The 12,312-nt window shown below is 43.3% G+C and overlaps 1 protein-coding gene across 1 annotated transcript; it reads left to right on the top strand.

Annotated features, from left to right (window-relative positions):
- The first annotated feature begins 344 nt into the window (after positions 1-344).
- On the top strand, positions 345-12,126 carry myo5c (myosin VC). Its single transcript, XM_053426912.1, has 40 exons — positions 345-490; positions 830-940; positions 1,042-1,213; positions 1,303-1,447; positions 1,935-2,091; positions 2,244-2,387; positions 2,479-2,560; positions 2,705-2,812; positions 2,902-3,008; positions 3,115-3,380; positions 3,473-3,554; positions 3,642-3,782; positions 3,877-3,999; positions 4,120-4,203; positions 4,331-4,459; positions 4,589-4,686; positions 4,782-4,868; positions 4,966-5,077; positions 5,178-5,389; positions 5,471-5,636; positions 5,737-5,883; positions 5,973-6,137; positions 6,383-6,476; positions 6,556-6,619; positions 6,708-6,982; positions 7,531-7,594; positions 7,679-7,759; positions 8,455-8,635; positions 8,740-8,833; positions 8,930-8,993; positions 9,079-9,247; positions 9,324-9,408; positions 9,490-9,588; positions 9,717-9,871; positions 10,449-10,538; positions 10,640-10,790; positions 10,874-11,159; positions 11,435-11,609; positions 11,700-11,780; positions 11,866-12,126. Exons 1-40 carry the CDS (start codon positions 464-466, stop codon positions 12,016-12,018), a joined length of 5,226 nt encoding a protein of 1,741 aa, XP_053282887.1. The 5' UTR covers positions 345-463; the 3' UTR covers positions 12,019-12,126.
- Positions 12,127-12,312: the final 186 nt, after the last annotated feature.

The following is a 12,312-nucleotide window of genomic DNA, read 5'->3' as shown; positions in this document are numbered from 1 at the left end:
AAATCCTCCAGCATCATTGGAGAGCCCCTCAGTAGTTATTAGACGCTCATTGACAGTGTAAATACTGGTAACAAAATATGATGAGCTCTATCTCACTCTATAGCCTCAGGGTCAAGTTAAGTATCAGATCAGGATATGTCAATACATTTATCATGAATACACAATCATATAAATGAATAAAAAAGAAATAAATTGAGCTTAAGGGTTAAAGTATAAATGTTATAACATTTAAGGTAAGGGTTTAATGTTTTAATACAAGTGTTTTTAAAAGAAGGATTTTGAACGAATTCCATGCGTATTATTTTGAAAACGACGTCCGGGTGATGTAAGTGTGTGTGACTTGACTGTGGTGTCACCGGGGGATCGTTGCTAACCAGACACAGGACAAGTGATACAACAGGTGACAAACAAATGTTAAGACAAGAGGAGTTCACATCAATAATCATCATAATAATGCACAGACATGGCTTTGCTGGAGCTGTACACCGAGGTAAGAGAAAAGATCCCTGTCATTTATGCTGTAGAGATCTTGTGTCCACACTCCCTGAGACATATGGAAACTTTCCCAGTGCTCAGGCAAGTTGTATGCATGTAGAGGAAGTTGTGTTGAAGGAAGTAAAAGCTAAAATACTCAAATGTTTAATTTAATTCATATTTTTACATGTGAATCTCTTTAAATTTATGACATAGAAGGAAACAAATCATTAAACTTAAGAGAATAAGATCCTGGGAGTTTACCTAGTTAATATCCGACATTGCCGAAGAGGTTTCTTGTTGAATATTGTTTAATAATTGATTATTAAACAATTAATAATCTCCCCCCCCTCAGTTCAACAGAGTGTGGATTCCAGATGCAGAACATGTGTGGAAATCAGCAGAGATAGTGAGAGATTTTCAGTCTGGAGATAAAGTCCTCGAGTTGCTCCTTGAAGATGGAACAGTGAGTACAGAATCCCATCACATGCAGCAGTGTGTTTCACGATGTAACAAACGCCACAGCTTTCCTGACTCTTTTACCCGACCCGTGTGTCCCGGTGACAGAAGCACCACCACCCTCTGGACCCGTCCACTCCACGCCTCCCTCCTCTCAGGAACCCGGACATCTTGGTGGGGGAGAATGACCTCACCGCTCTCAGTTACCTCCACGAACCCGCCGTTCTGCACAACCTCAGAGTGCGCTTTGTGGAGTCCAGAATCATCTACACCTACTGCGGTACTGTCGCGGGAAGCGTTTGACTGTATATCCAAGCACTGAGGTGTTTTGGCTTTTGGCCTGACCTGTGTTGTTTCCTCATTTTTCAGGTATTATACTGGTGGCCGTAAATCCCTACAAACAGCTCCCTATCTACGGAGACGCAATCATTCATGCCTACTCAGGCCAGAACATGGGAGACATGGACCCTCATATATTCGCTGTGGCAGAGGAGGCCTACAAACAGATGGCCAGGTAAATAAATAAAAACCAATGAGTCACATGAAGTAGAGTACACACCGCACCTATGGAGAACATGCTTTTTATAAAGTGTCATTCAGGAAAATGTACCAAGTCGGCATTAAGCCTTCAAGACACCTTCAAAGAACAGATACATATTCTGTCATCAAGCTGGAGCACAATTCATACACAATGTTACTCGTGTGAAACATTACTTTTTTTATTGACTGCCTTTAACACATTAAACACAAAGGTTGTTACTGTGCTGTCGATAGGGATTTAACAGTGAGAGACTCTGTGTGTAAACAGGAACTGAAGTCATTCATCAGATATAGAAAACAAACCAAGACCTTCCTGCAGACATTTTACAGAAATGCCTGAGGCTAGCGTTATGATATAATGGACAGTAAAATCTCTCAGATCACAGTCAACACTTTCTTTTTCATTTTATTACTTTTTAACTGTCTGCTCATAACAGCGATTTACACCTCTTGTTCCTCAGAAACCACAAGAACCAGTCTATCATCGTCAGCGGTGAGTCTGGAGCTGGTAAAACTGTGTCTGCTCGTTACGCTATGAGATATTTTGCCATTGTCAGCAAATCTGGCAGCAACACACGAGTTGAAGACAAAGTCCTGGCGTCTAATCCAGTAACAGAGGTATGGTTTGACTGCACCAGGAGCCACAAGGCAACAAACGATGTTTCAGCACTGTGACAACTAGGCTTCCATTGTTTATGATCTCATGAAGATAAGAGAACATCTTTTATGATCGTTGGTAAATAGATCTAAATGTCTTGGTTCTGCCTCAGGCAATAGGAAATGCAAAAACCACCAGGAATGACAACAGCAGCCGATTTGGGAAATACACAGAGATCAGCTTTGACAGGAGGTACCGCATCATTGGAGCAAACATGAGGACCTACCTCCTGGAGAAGTCCAGAGTGGTTTTTCAGGTAGAGTACGAGACGAGGATGTTGTTGAGCGTTAGTTTTCCAATATTTAATCCATATTAATGTTTTTCTCCTTTTTTCTTCTATTATTCAGGCCGACAACGAGCGGAACTATCACATATTTTACCAGATGTGCTCCTGTGCTCAGCTGCCGGAATTCAAGAGCCTGAGACTGTGTGAGTGTTTACACTGCATGTGTCAGATGGAGCTTGAACCGTTTTATTGCTGTGATGTTTATTCTGACTCACTTAAGCCTCACATTCAGACATGCATTTATTTTGTGATTATTTAAATAAATGATATATTCCTGTTGCCTGCAGTGAGTGCAGATAACTTCCGGTACACATCCATTGGCGGTGACATCACTATTGAAGGCGTAGATGACAAGAAAGACATGGAGGAGACTCGACGGACCTTCTCCCTGCTCGGTAAAAAGAGTTCCCAGCTCTCAGACTATAAATCGCCCTTTTTCTCTGGTGTTTATTTGAGCTTAACCTTCCTCCCTCGGCTTCTCCAGGTCTGAAGGAAGACTTTCAGTCAGACGTGTTCAAAGTGTTGGCAGCCATTCTGCATTTGGGGAACGTGGAGATCAAGGACTCAGGAAAGGACAAATCGTCAGTTAGCGTGAGTCATGACTCTCCGGGGCCTCAAATCACTTTGAATTCTTCTTTGAATAGAACTTCAACCATTAACCAGGTTGAATACAGAACTGCATTGTTGTGTGTTCCAGCTCAGTGACCCACACCTGGCCGTCTGCTGTGAGTTACTGGCTGTAAGTGTGGAGGGGTTGGTGCGCTGGCTGTGCCACCGGAGGATCGTTCTGGTGGCGGAGACGGTGGTGAAGCCGGTGACCAAGGAGCGGGCGGTGAATGCCCGAGACGCCCTCGCCAAGCACATCTACGCTCTCCTTTTTGACTGTATCATTAACAGAATAAATACAGCCCTGCAGGTCCCTGGAAAACAGCACGCTTTCATAGGCGTTTTGGACATTTATGGGTAAAGAGGACGCAGCACTTTCTTCTTCTTCATATATTCATCTCTTGAATGCTTTTGTATCATGACATGAACTCGACGTCTTTTGTTCGCAGCTTTGAAACCTTTGACATCAACAGCTTCGAACAGTTTTGTATCAACTATGCAAACGAAAAGCTTCAGCAGCAGTTTAACTTGGTATGCAACCATCAAGCAGAAATCATTGCACAGCGCACGTGTCTTTATCAGCTTAGAGGATCATTCTGCTGCTTCTCCTCCCTTCAGCACGTGTTCAAGCTGGAGCAGGAGGAGTACATGAAAGAGGACATCCCATGGACGCTGATTGATTTCTATGACAACCAGCCTGTCATTGACCTGATCGAAGCAAAGATGGGGATCCTTGACTTGCTTGATGAAGAATGCTTGGTCAGAGCCCGATTTGGACTTACACGGTTCAAGTTTTCAGTTTCCACTTGATTGCCTTTTATTAACCTCCTGCCGTACATGTCTCCCTCCACAGTTTCCTCAGGGCACTGACCAAACCTGGCTGATGAAGTTATACAGCTACATGGACACCAATCCCCTGTTTGAGAAGCCCAGGTTATCCAACGAGGCTTTTGTGATACAACACTTCGCAGACAAGGTAGAATCTGGGGGAACCTTAAAGACACATTAACGAATGATGGAGCACAACAATTATGTTAATGTTATTAAGATGTAATGCTTTTTGATTCCTTGGAGATGTCATGTTAAAACTTTGCAGGTGGAGTATCAGTGCAGAGGTTTTCTGGAAAAGAACAGAGACACTCTCTATGAAGAGCTGGTGGATATAATGAGAGCCAGTGAGGTAAATCAAGAGTCCTATTTTATATATATTATATTTATGTATATATATATATATATTATAACCCAGGTTCCATGTGGCATTGTTTTTCTCACTCTAACACATTTCCCATGTTTGTGTCTGTTATCAGTTTCCTTTTCTGGCCCATTTTTTCCACGAAGAGGAGAAAAGCAGTGCGAACAGTAAAGTCAAAGTCAGGCCGGCCAGGCCCGGACTGAAGCCAGCCAATAAGCAGCTGAGAGCCTCTGTGGGAGATAAGGTGAACATGTTTACTCTGTCTTTGCTCACCGGAGATTGTTGCAGCTCCAATCCTGTATTTGCGTGTGTATAAAGGACGCAATTGTAATTTCCACTTGTTCCTTCTCATTGATTTAATGGTCAAATGTAGTTTTCCAGCTCCCTGTCCTTGCTGATGGAGACACTGAACGCTACCACCCCACACTACGTGCGCTGCATCAAGCCAAACGATGAAAAACTCCCATTTGAGTGAGCACTAACAAGACTATCGTTGACACAATCTACTCTGTTTGACTGAATCATTAAGTTAGCGTTTAATTTACTTTATTACTTTATTTTTTGAGATACGACTCCAGGAGGGTCGTGCAGCAGCTGCGAGCCTGTGGCGTCCTTGAAACGATCCGTGTCAGTGCACAGAGCTATCCGTCCAGGTGACTTTCTGCTGCATGAGGCCATATTAGCCAAATGACAATATTCACATGTTGTTATGTCCGTGTTGTAATGCGTAACACAATCTTGTACTTGCAGGTGGACATATATTGAGTTTTACAGCCGATACAGTATCCTAATGTCACACCAGGAGTCGGACCTCAGAGACAAGAAACAGACCTGCAAAGATGTGCTGCAGAGGTTGATTCAGGTTGACTCCCTCTTTAAATTCTCCCATTTAAATATATCGTCATGCATTACTGCTCTCTATATGTTTGTGTATCACTTTGATGTCACGGCTTGATCTCCAGGACCCCAACCAGTACAAGTTTGGTCGCACAAAGATCTTCTTCCGAGCGGGTCAGGTGGCTTATCTGGAGAAGCTGCGTCTGGACCGACTTCGAGGAGCCAGCGTTACCATCCAGAAACACGTCCGCGGGTGGAAGCAGAGGAGGAAGTACCTGCGAATGAGAGAGGCGGCCATCATCCTCCAACAGTACATCCGCGGAAAGAGGACGATCCGGTATGAGCCTTTCTGGTTGATTGCTCTATCCACTGTATAAGCAAGTGTTGTCTCATTCATTCCCATTTCTCTTTTCTCCAGCAAAATGGTGAGTGCTGCCACTCTGAAGCGGGGATGGGCGACAATGGTGATCCAGAGGCACTGGAGAGGATACCGCACGCGACAGATCTACCAGTTAGTCCGTCTGGCCTCTGTCACCATCCAGGCCTTCACACGAGGCTGGATGGCCCGGAAACGGTACAAGAAGGTCAGTGGGTTATCAGTCATGAAGCATTTGTGTCATTTATAGAAATCCAGACTGTCCTCATGTGAGATTTATGCCCTGCCATCTCCTTCTTACCTGTCAGATGATAGAAGAGAACAAAGCCCTGGTTATCCAGAAGTACGCCAGAGCATGGCTGGCTCGACGGCGATTCCAAACCATGCGCAGGCTGGTGATGAATGTTCAGCTTTCATTCAGAGTGCAGAAGCTCAGAAAGAAGATTGAAGACCAGGTAAAGATGATTCCAGTTATTTTATCTGTGTTTTTATTTATTTATTTAGAAGACATTACTTTTTGTGAATTCCCGTCCCCTGCCCTCAGAATAAAGAGAGCCGTGGGTTGATGGAGAGACTGACCAGTTTGGCCAGTACTCACGCTCAGACTGTGGACAGACTTCAGGGTGTGGAGGCGCAGCTGGAGAAATCGACCAGCCAGAAGGCGTCTGTGGTGGCAAGAGAGAAGAAAGAGAAAGAAGATGCTACTCAGGTCAGGAGGAGGTTCTGTTTTTATGAAACTTCAGGAAAACATGTTCTGGACGATAACAATTCAGAACATTTAGTGTGTGAAATTGGTGCAGCTTGATTGAATTTAAGGTGACTGTTGGGCCTTGGTGGAGGTAGGCCTATCAGCACTATTGAGTGTCATCCAAGCTCTAGCTATGTTTTGTCTTTTCAGTTTTTTGTTTGCTGATGAAAGAGACTTTATAATACTGCATTTTTTTTTTACTCTAGACAATTGCACAGCTTCGACAGGAAATAAATGTTATAACCCTTGAAAAAAAGAAATTGAACCAAAAGTTTGAAGCTTCCAACAAAGAGGCCAAAGGTAAGAGTATAGAGATGGAGCAACCCTATTCTTTGAAATACCTCAAACCATATTTCTGACCTGTTTTACTCTCCTGCAGAGAACTTTGATGTGATCAAGGGAAGTCTTCTTGACGAGAAAGAAACTGAAGCAAGGCTAAGAAAGTAAGAAACCAACATTTTGTTATATACGGAAAAAGACATCTTTGCTTGATCGATTATTCAGAATATTAATGGGAGAGATTCCTTCCAGGATTGCAGAGAACAACATCGAGATCCAGAGACAGGACCAGGAGAAGGAGGTGGAAGCTCTGAAGGAGGAGATCAAGAGACTGAAGGAGGAGAGAGTCACTCTGCACAGAAAGGTGGAGGAGGAAGGCCAGGTGAGCTCCGACCTGCAGGAACAGGTCCTCCAGCTCACGAAGCTAGTCAAGACCATTCCTGAGCTGCGCAGAGATCTGAACAACCTGCAGAACCAGAGAAATAACATGGACCGCAAGATGAAGCAGCACTCGGAACAAGCAAGAGGTACAGACTTCATATGTAGTGACGCTTATTACCTGTTGGTCTGTGTGCGCCTTGTCGGATGTACACACACCCTGAGCCCCCCTTCAAGTGTTTGCATTGCTGTTTCCATTGTTGTCTGTTTGGATTTTTTGGGCTGTCTATAATCAAGATTACACAAAAACTACTGAATCAGTTTTATTGATTCAGTAGACTGATGAGACAGCAGGGTGGGATGGAGCCAAGGAAGAACCCATTAACTTTTGAAGCAGATCCAATTAAGAGAGCGGATCCAGGAATTTATTTTCTTCGCGAGATAGTTTTCATAGTTTTGGGGAATTTCTTATGAGGTAAAACAGAGATTATGTATGAAAAACATATTTAGGGGGACTGATATCTATGAGTGTGTGTGATCTAGTGCAGCTTGATTGAATTTAAGGAGACTGATGGGCTTTGGTAGAGATACGAGCTCTACTGAGTGACATTCTTTTCTATAGAAATGTGATTCGACCTCATGCTAGGACACAAATGAAAATCCTATTTTGCTTATAATATAAAATATTTCTGTGCAGCAAAAATGACTGAGATTACAAGACAACTTCTTGGCGGCGTTGTTGAAGAGGAGGTTCTTTTGGGGTAACTTCTTTCAATATTTTCCTATTCTCTCTCTTGTAATTATACTTCATCTGAATTGTAATCTCACACATTGTTTGTGTGAAGGCTGACTCCAAATGACTCGGAGAAGATTTATGAGGTTGAAGATTTGCTGGCAGCTTTTGAAGGACTGCAGAAAGCTACCAGGTATATATTTTTCTGTCAACATTTGAAGTTTATCCATTGAGTATAACCTCTATTAAAGTCCCCCTCTAGAGAAAACAATTATTTTGGGTTAGGGTTGTCCCCTAGTGCCTTTTTTAGTATAAAAAACATATCTTTAGTGAAATTAGTGTTTCCTCACATTTCATTAAAGTTTAACTCCACGAAAAGCCATATTGTCAGTTGCCTCGCCACAGGAAGCAAATGTTTTATTCACCCCTGACTCGCATGGATTGGAAGTCAATGGAAGAACAAAGAATTGTTGCTTAAACATTTGCATATATGGCCCTCACTGAAAACAACAGATTCAGACAGCCAGGGTTTGTGATGTCACAAACCTTAGAAACCAATCCGCTTTAGGGTGGGACTATTTACTGGCAAAGGTTCCTCAGCTGCAGATGAGCTGTGAGGGTGGGGCGACAGGGAGCAGGGACTTGCCCTTATCAGCATATTGGTAGATCCTAGTCAAGAAATGAGGAAGGAAGGTGTAAAAGTGCATTTAAGCCATTTTAAGGCCTTGAGGGGAAATTTTTCAGAACAGACCTTTTGAATATGTAATTTTGAGGAAGAAAGAAGAGTTGTAGTGGGTGCAATAAGCTGCTGGAGTGGGACCTTAAGTCTGTGTGACAAACCTGGCTACAACTTCACACTGTTCGACTTGGTGCCACCTTTGATGGCAGAATACTGGAAACCCACCAGAGGGAGCAGAAGGAGGGCTATGAGACCAAGCTGGAGGGCCTGCAATTGAAAGTGGACCACCTTCAAAATGAGAACAGCAAGCTGCAAAACCTGTTCCAGGAGAAAAGTAACGTCAATGAGAACATTCGCCAAGAAGTGTCCAGACTCAGCAGCGAGAACTCGGTGCGTAATATGATGACTGACTGATTCCGTATTTTATTTCCAAGGAGAGATGAGGTGCAGAAGGTGAAGTGATTGTGCTTCTTCTTATTTGACGTGATCCACAGGTTCTACCAGAGCTGAAACTGCAGGTGTCAGAGCTGCAGAGACAAAAACAGGAACTTGAGCTCAATGCAAAGGAGCTGAACAGAGAGTTGGCAGGTAGAGTTGAGATCTGCTTCTTTTCAATGATATCAACACATGGTTTCAGTATTGTACCGCTTCTTATGTTGTTGTTTCTTCCATGTCACCTGAAAGAAAAAACTGAGGAGATCACCAACATTCTTCAAGCAAAAATTAATGAAGAGAGCTCACAACGCAGGTAACACATCCAGGTCAGAGTTTGTTTCCTGATTGAAGATGGGACGGACATTTCTGAGTTTGGCTGATGTTTTGTTGCTTTGTAGACACTTTGAGGAGAAAGCTGAGGTGCTGGAGGAGGTGAAGAGGCAGCTTCAAAGCCAAGTGGAGGATCTGGAAGAGGAGAACGATCACTTGAGGAGACAGCAGCTGATGGAGAGTGAGGCCAAGAGTAAACTGAGAGAGGAGACTTCACAGTTAACTGCAGTGAACATGGTATGCGTAGATAAAAGTGTGTCGGTTCTTCATTTGTCTCCAAGAAAGTCAATAACAAACTTTACTTTACTTCCAGGACTTTGAGGAGCAGCTCGACCAGAGAGACCGATTAATAAAGAAACTCCAGAATCAAATCAAAAGCTTTGAGTCATCACAGAAAGGTAGCGTTATGGCTTGAAGCTGTGAATTATCACCTAAAGCAACAGAACTCCTCATTAATAATTTCCTTGATTCTCACACAGTCAAGCAAAGTTCTGCACCTGCACTGCCTAAAGAGTACCTCGGCATGTTGGAGTACAAGAGGGAGGACGAACCCAAGCTCATCCAGAACATCATCCTTGGTATTCTTCCTCTCGACTGTTTCTTTAAGATGGTCATGTTCTCTTTCTGCTTGCTGCGGGATCCTCTTTGAATTTAAGCAGGATTTAACTAAATGAAAAATAATGATCATGTCACAATCTGTCCATAGACCTGAAGCCCAAGGGTGTGGTGGTCAACATGATCCCGGGTCTGCCAGCGTACATCGTCTTCATGTGCGTCCGCTTCGCTGACTACCTGAACGACGAAGCCAAACTCAAGTCTCTGATGAATGCAATCATCTGTTCTGTCAAAAAGGTCATCATGGTGAGGTGGATTAGACGTTTATTTGCCTTTATCTGCGCTGTAGATCAGAGAAATGATTATTACTCATGTTCATATCTAAGGTGACAAAATAATTTGGCAGCAGTTTAGTTTGGCTCTTGTATTTTGACTTTGAAATGTTGTTGATCTAAGGAAGGGAGGAAAGTACAAATTTGCAAATTGAATAAATACAACTGGGATAGCACACACCTCCACCAAGGCCCAACCGTCTCCTTGTGAAACCACATTTAAATTCACTACATCTGGATTTTTATTTGGATCTGCACCAAAATCAACACAGTCATAAATATCAGTCCCCTTGATGTGTCTGTTTTTTTTAAATAAGTCAAGATCCAGGAATTATTCTGTGAGAAAAAAATATATATCCTGAATCCGCCTCCTGAGGCACACATCCAAATTTAATGATTTTTTTTTACATGGTAATTTGTCCAGGTCGTTTTTGCGTAATCTTGCTAACTAACAGATAAATCAACCATGAACAAACAGGGAAGAAAACACAATAAAATGCTACACCTCCAAACAATTCTCCAAAAACACGGCTGCTGTTTTTATGTTGCAGGATTACCCGAAAGACTTTGAGTTGCTCTCCTTCTGGCTCTCTAACACATATCAGCTGCTCAACTGTCTGAAGCAGTACAGCGGAGAGGAGGTATGTATGGATCTGCTCTGTTGAACCTGGTTAGGCGGTTGTGCTTCATGTCGGCCATACAGAGTTGCAGTCATATCTTAACCTTCTTTATTTCTCTGAAGGAGTTCATGAAACAAAATACCGACCGCCAGAAGAAGAACTGTTTGCAGAATTTTGATTTGTCAGAGCACAGACAGATTCTCAGCGACCTGGCCATCCACATCTACCATCAGTTTATCACAGTCATGGAAAAGAGCATCACTCCGGGGATCGGTATTCCTCACAGTCTATCATTGTAGTTTTTTGACAGTGGTCACCCAGGATTAGTGCCTTTAACTTTGCTTCTTGTCCCACAGTGCCTGGTATGTTGGAGCACGAGAGTTTACAGGGGATTTCTAGCATGAAGCCGACGGGCGTCAGAAAACGTTCCAACAGCATCTACGAGGACTCGGAGACCTACAGCATCTCCTCCATCATTCAGCAGCTCAGCGTCTTCCACTCCACCATGAACCAGCATGGCATGGAGCAGGGCCTCATCAAACAGGCCGTCAAACAGCTCTTTTACCAAGTGGGGGCCACCACACTCAACAACATCATGCTCCGCAAAGATATGTGCTCCTGCAGGAAGGGAATGCAAATCAGGTCTGTGATGGATTTTGGTTTTGGTTTTGAAATATAAAAGTCAAAAAGAAGTTCAAGAAACATAAAAAGTTGGTCAAAAAACCATTCAACACATAGTCGCTGAGAAGATTTTATATGAAACTGCAGCGGGTCAGAGGATGTCAGCGGAGTAGGTGGTCAAGCACAAGGACCCATTTGTGTTCACACAGTGAAAATAATGGCGTCACCAACCTCTGATCACCTGTAAATGGATCACTCAGGACAGATGTTATAACCAGGTCTCTGTGTGTGTTTAGGTGTAACATAAGCTACCTGGAGGAGTGGCTGAAGGAGAAGGAACTTCAGAGCTCTAATGCTATAGACACTCTGAGGCCGTTGTCTCAGGCCGCCTGGCTGCTGCAAGTCAACAAGTCCACGGACGATGACGCCAAGGAGATCACTGACAAATGCACTGAACTCAACCCTGTTCAGGTATTTTAATTCACTCACACACTGGGTCATATGTTTTTCAAGATTGAAAACTCCAGCATCCATAGAATAAAACTCAATTTGTGTTTGTAGATTGTCAAGATTTTGAATTCATACACACCTATTGATGATTTTGAGAAAAGAGTGTCGTCCTCATTTGTCCGCAAGGTTCAGGTGAGCTCTGCTGTTCCTTTTTTCATATTTTAATGCACTTAGCTTTTCTTTCACTTCATTGAACATGTCCTGTTTTTGTTTGCAGTCCTTGGTGCATGATCGGGACGGCTCCACACAGATGATGCTGGACACGGATTATCGTTTCCAGGTCACGTTTCCTTTCTGCCCGTCACCGCAGGCTCTGGAGCTCCTGCAGGTCCCCAACAGTCTCCATCTGGGCTTTCTGACCCGGATCTGACCCAGTCAACCTCTGACCTTTCCCCCCATATGACTGATTCATAATCTAATGGCCTGTGGCTGCATGTTAATTTATATATAAACACTTTTAATAAACAAATTCACACTCCATATTTAATATGTCGGGGCGCAGGTAAAGAAAGACTGAGGTTATGTGTCACTGGTGCATGTCCTTTCCTTCTTTCTGACTTTTTCAGTTTTTTATCTATTCTTGGAGGGTGACAGAACATGGGACATAGTTGACATAGGCCATAATGTGGGATTTTCCCTGGAAAGGTCGCCAGCGTCGGGTCAA

The sequence above is a fragment of the Pleuronectes platessa genome, chromosome 7, assembly GCF_947347685.1.
Source record: "Pleuronectes platessa chromosome 7, fPlePla1.1, whole genome shotgun sequence".
NCBI lineage: Eukaryota > Metazoa > Chordata > Actinopteri > Pleuronectiformes > Pleuronectidae > Pleuronectes > Pleuronectes platessa.
The sequence above is the reverse complement of the archived record's forward strand: the minus strand, read 5'-3'. Positions and strand labels throughout refer to the sequence as shown.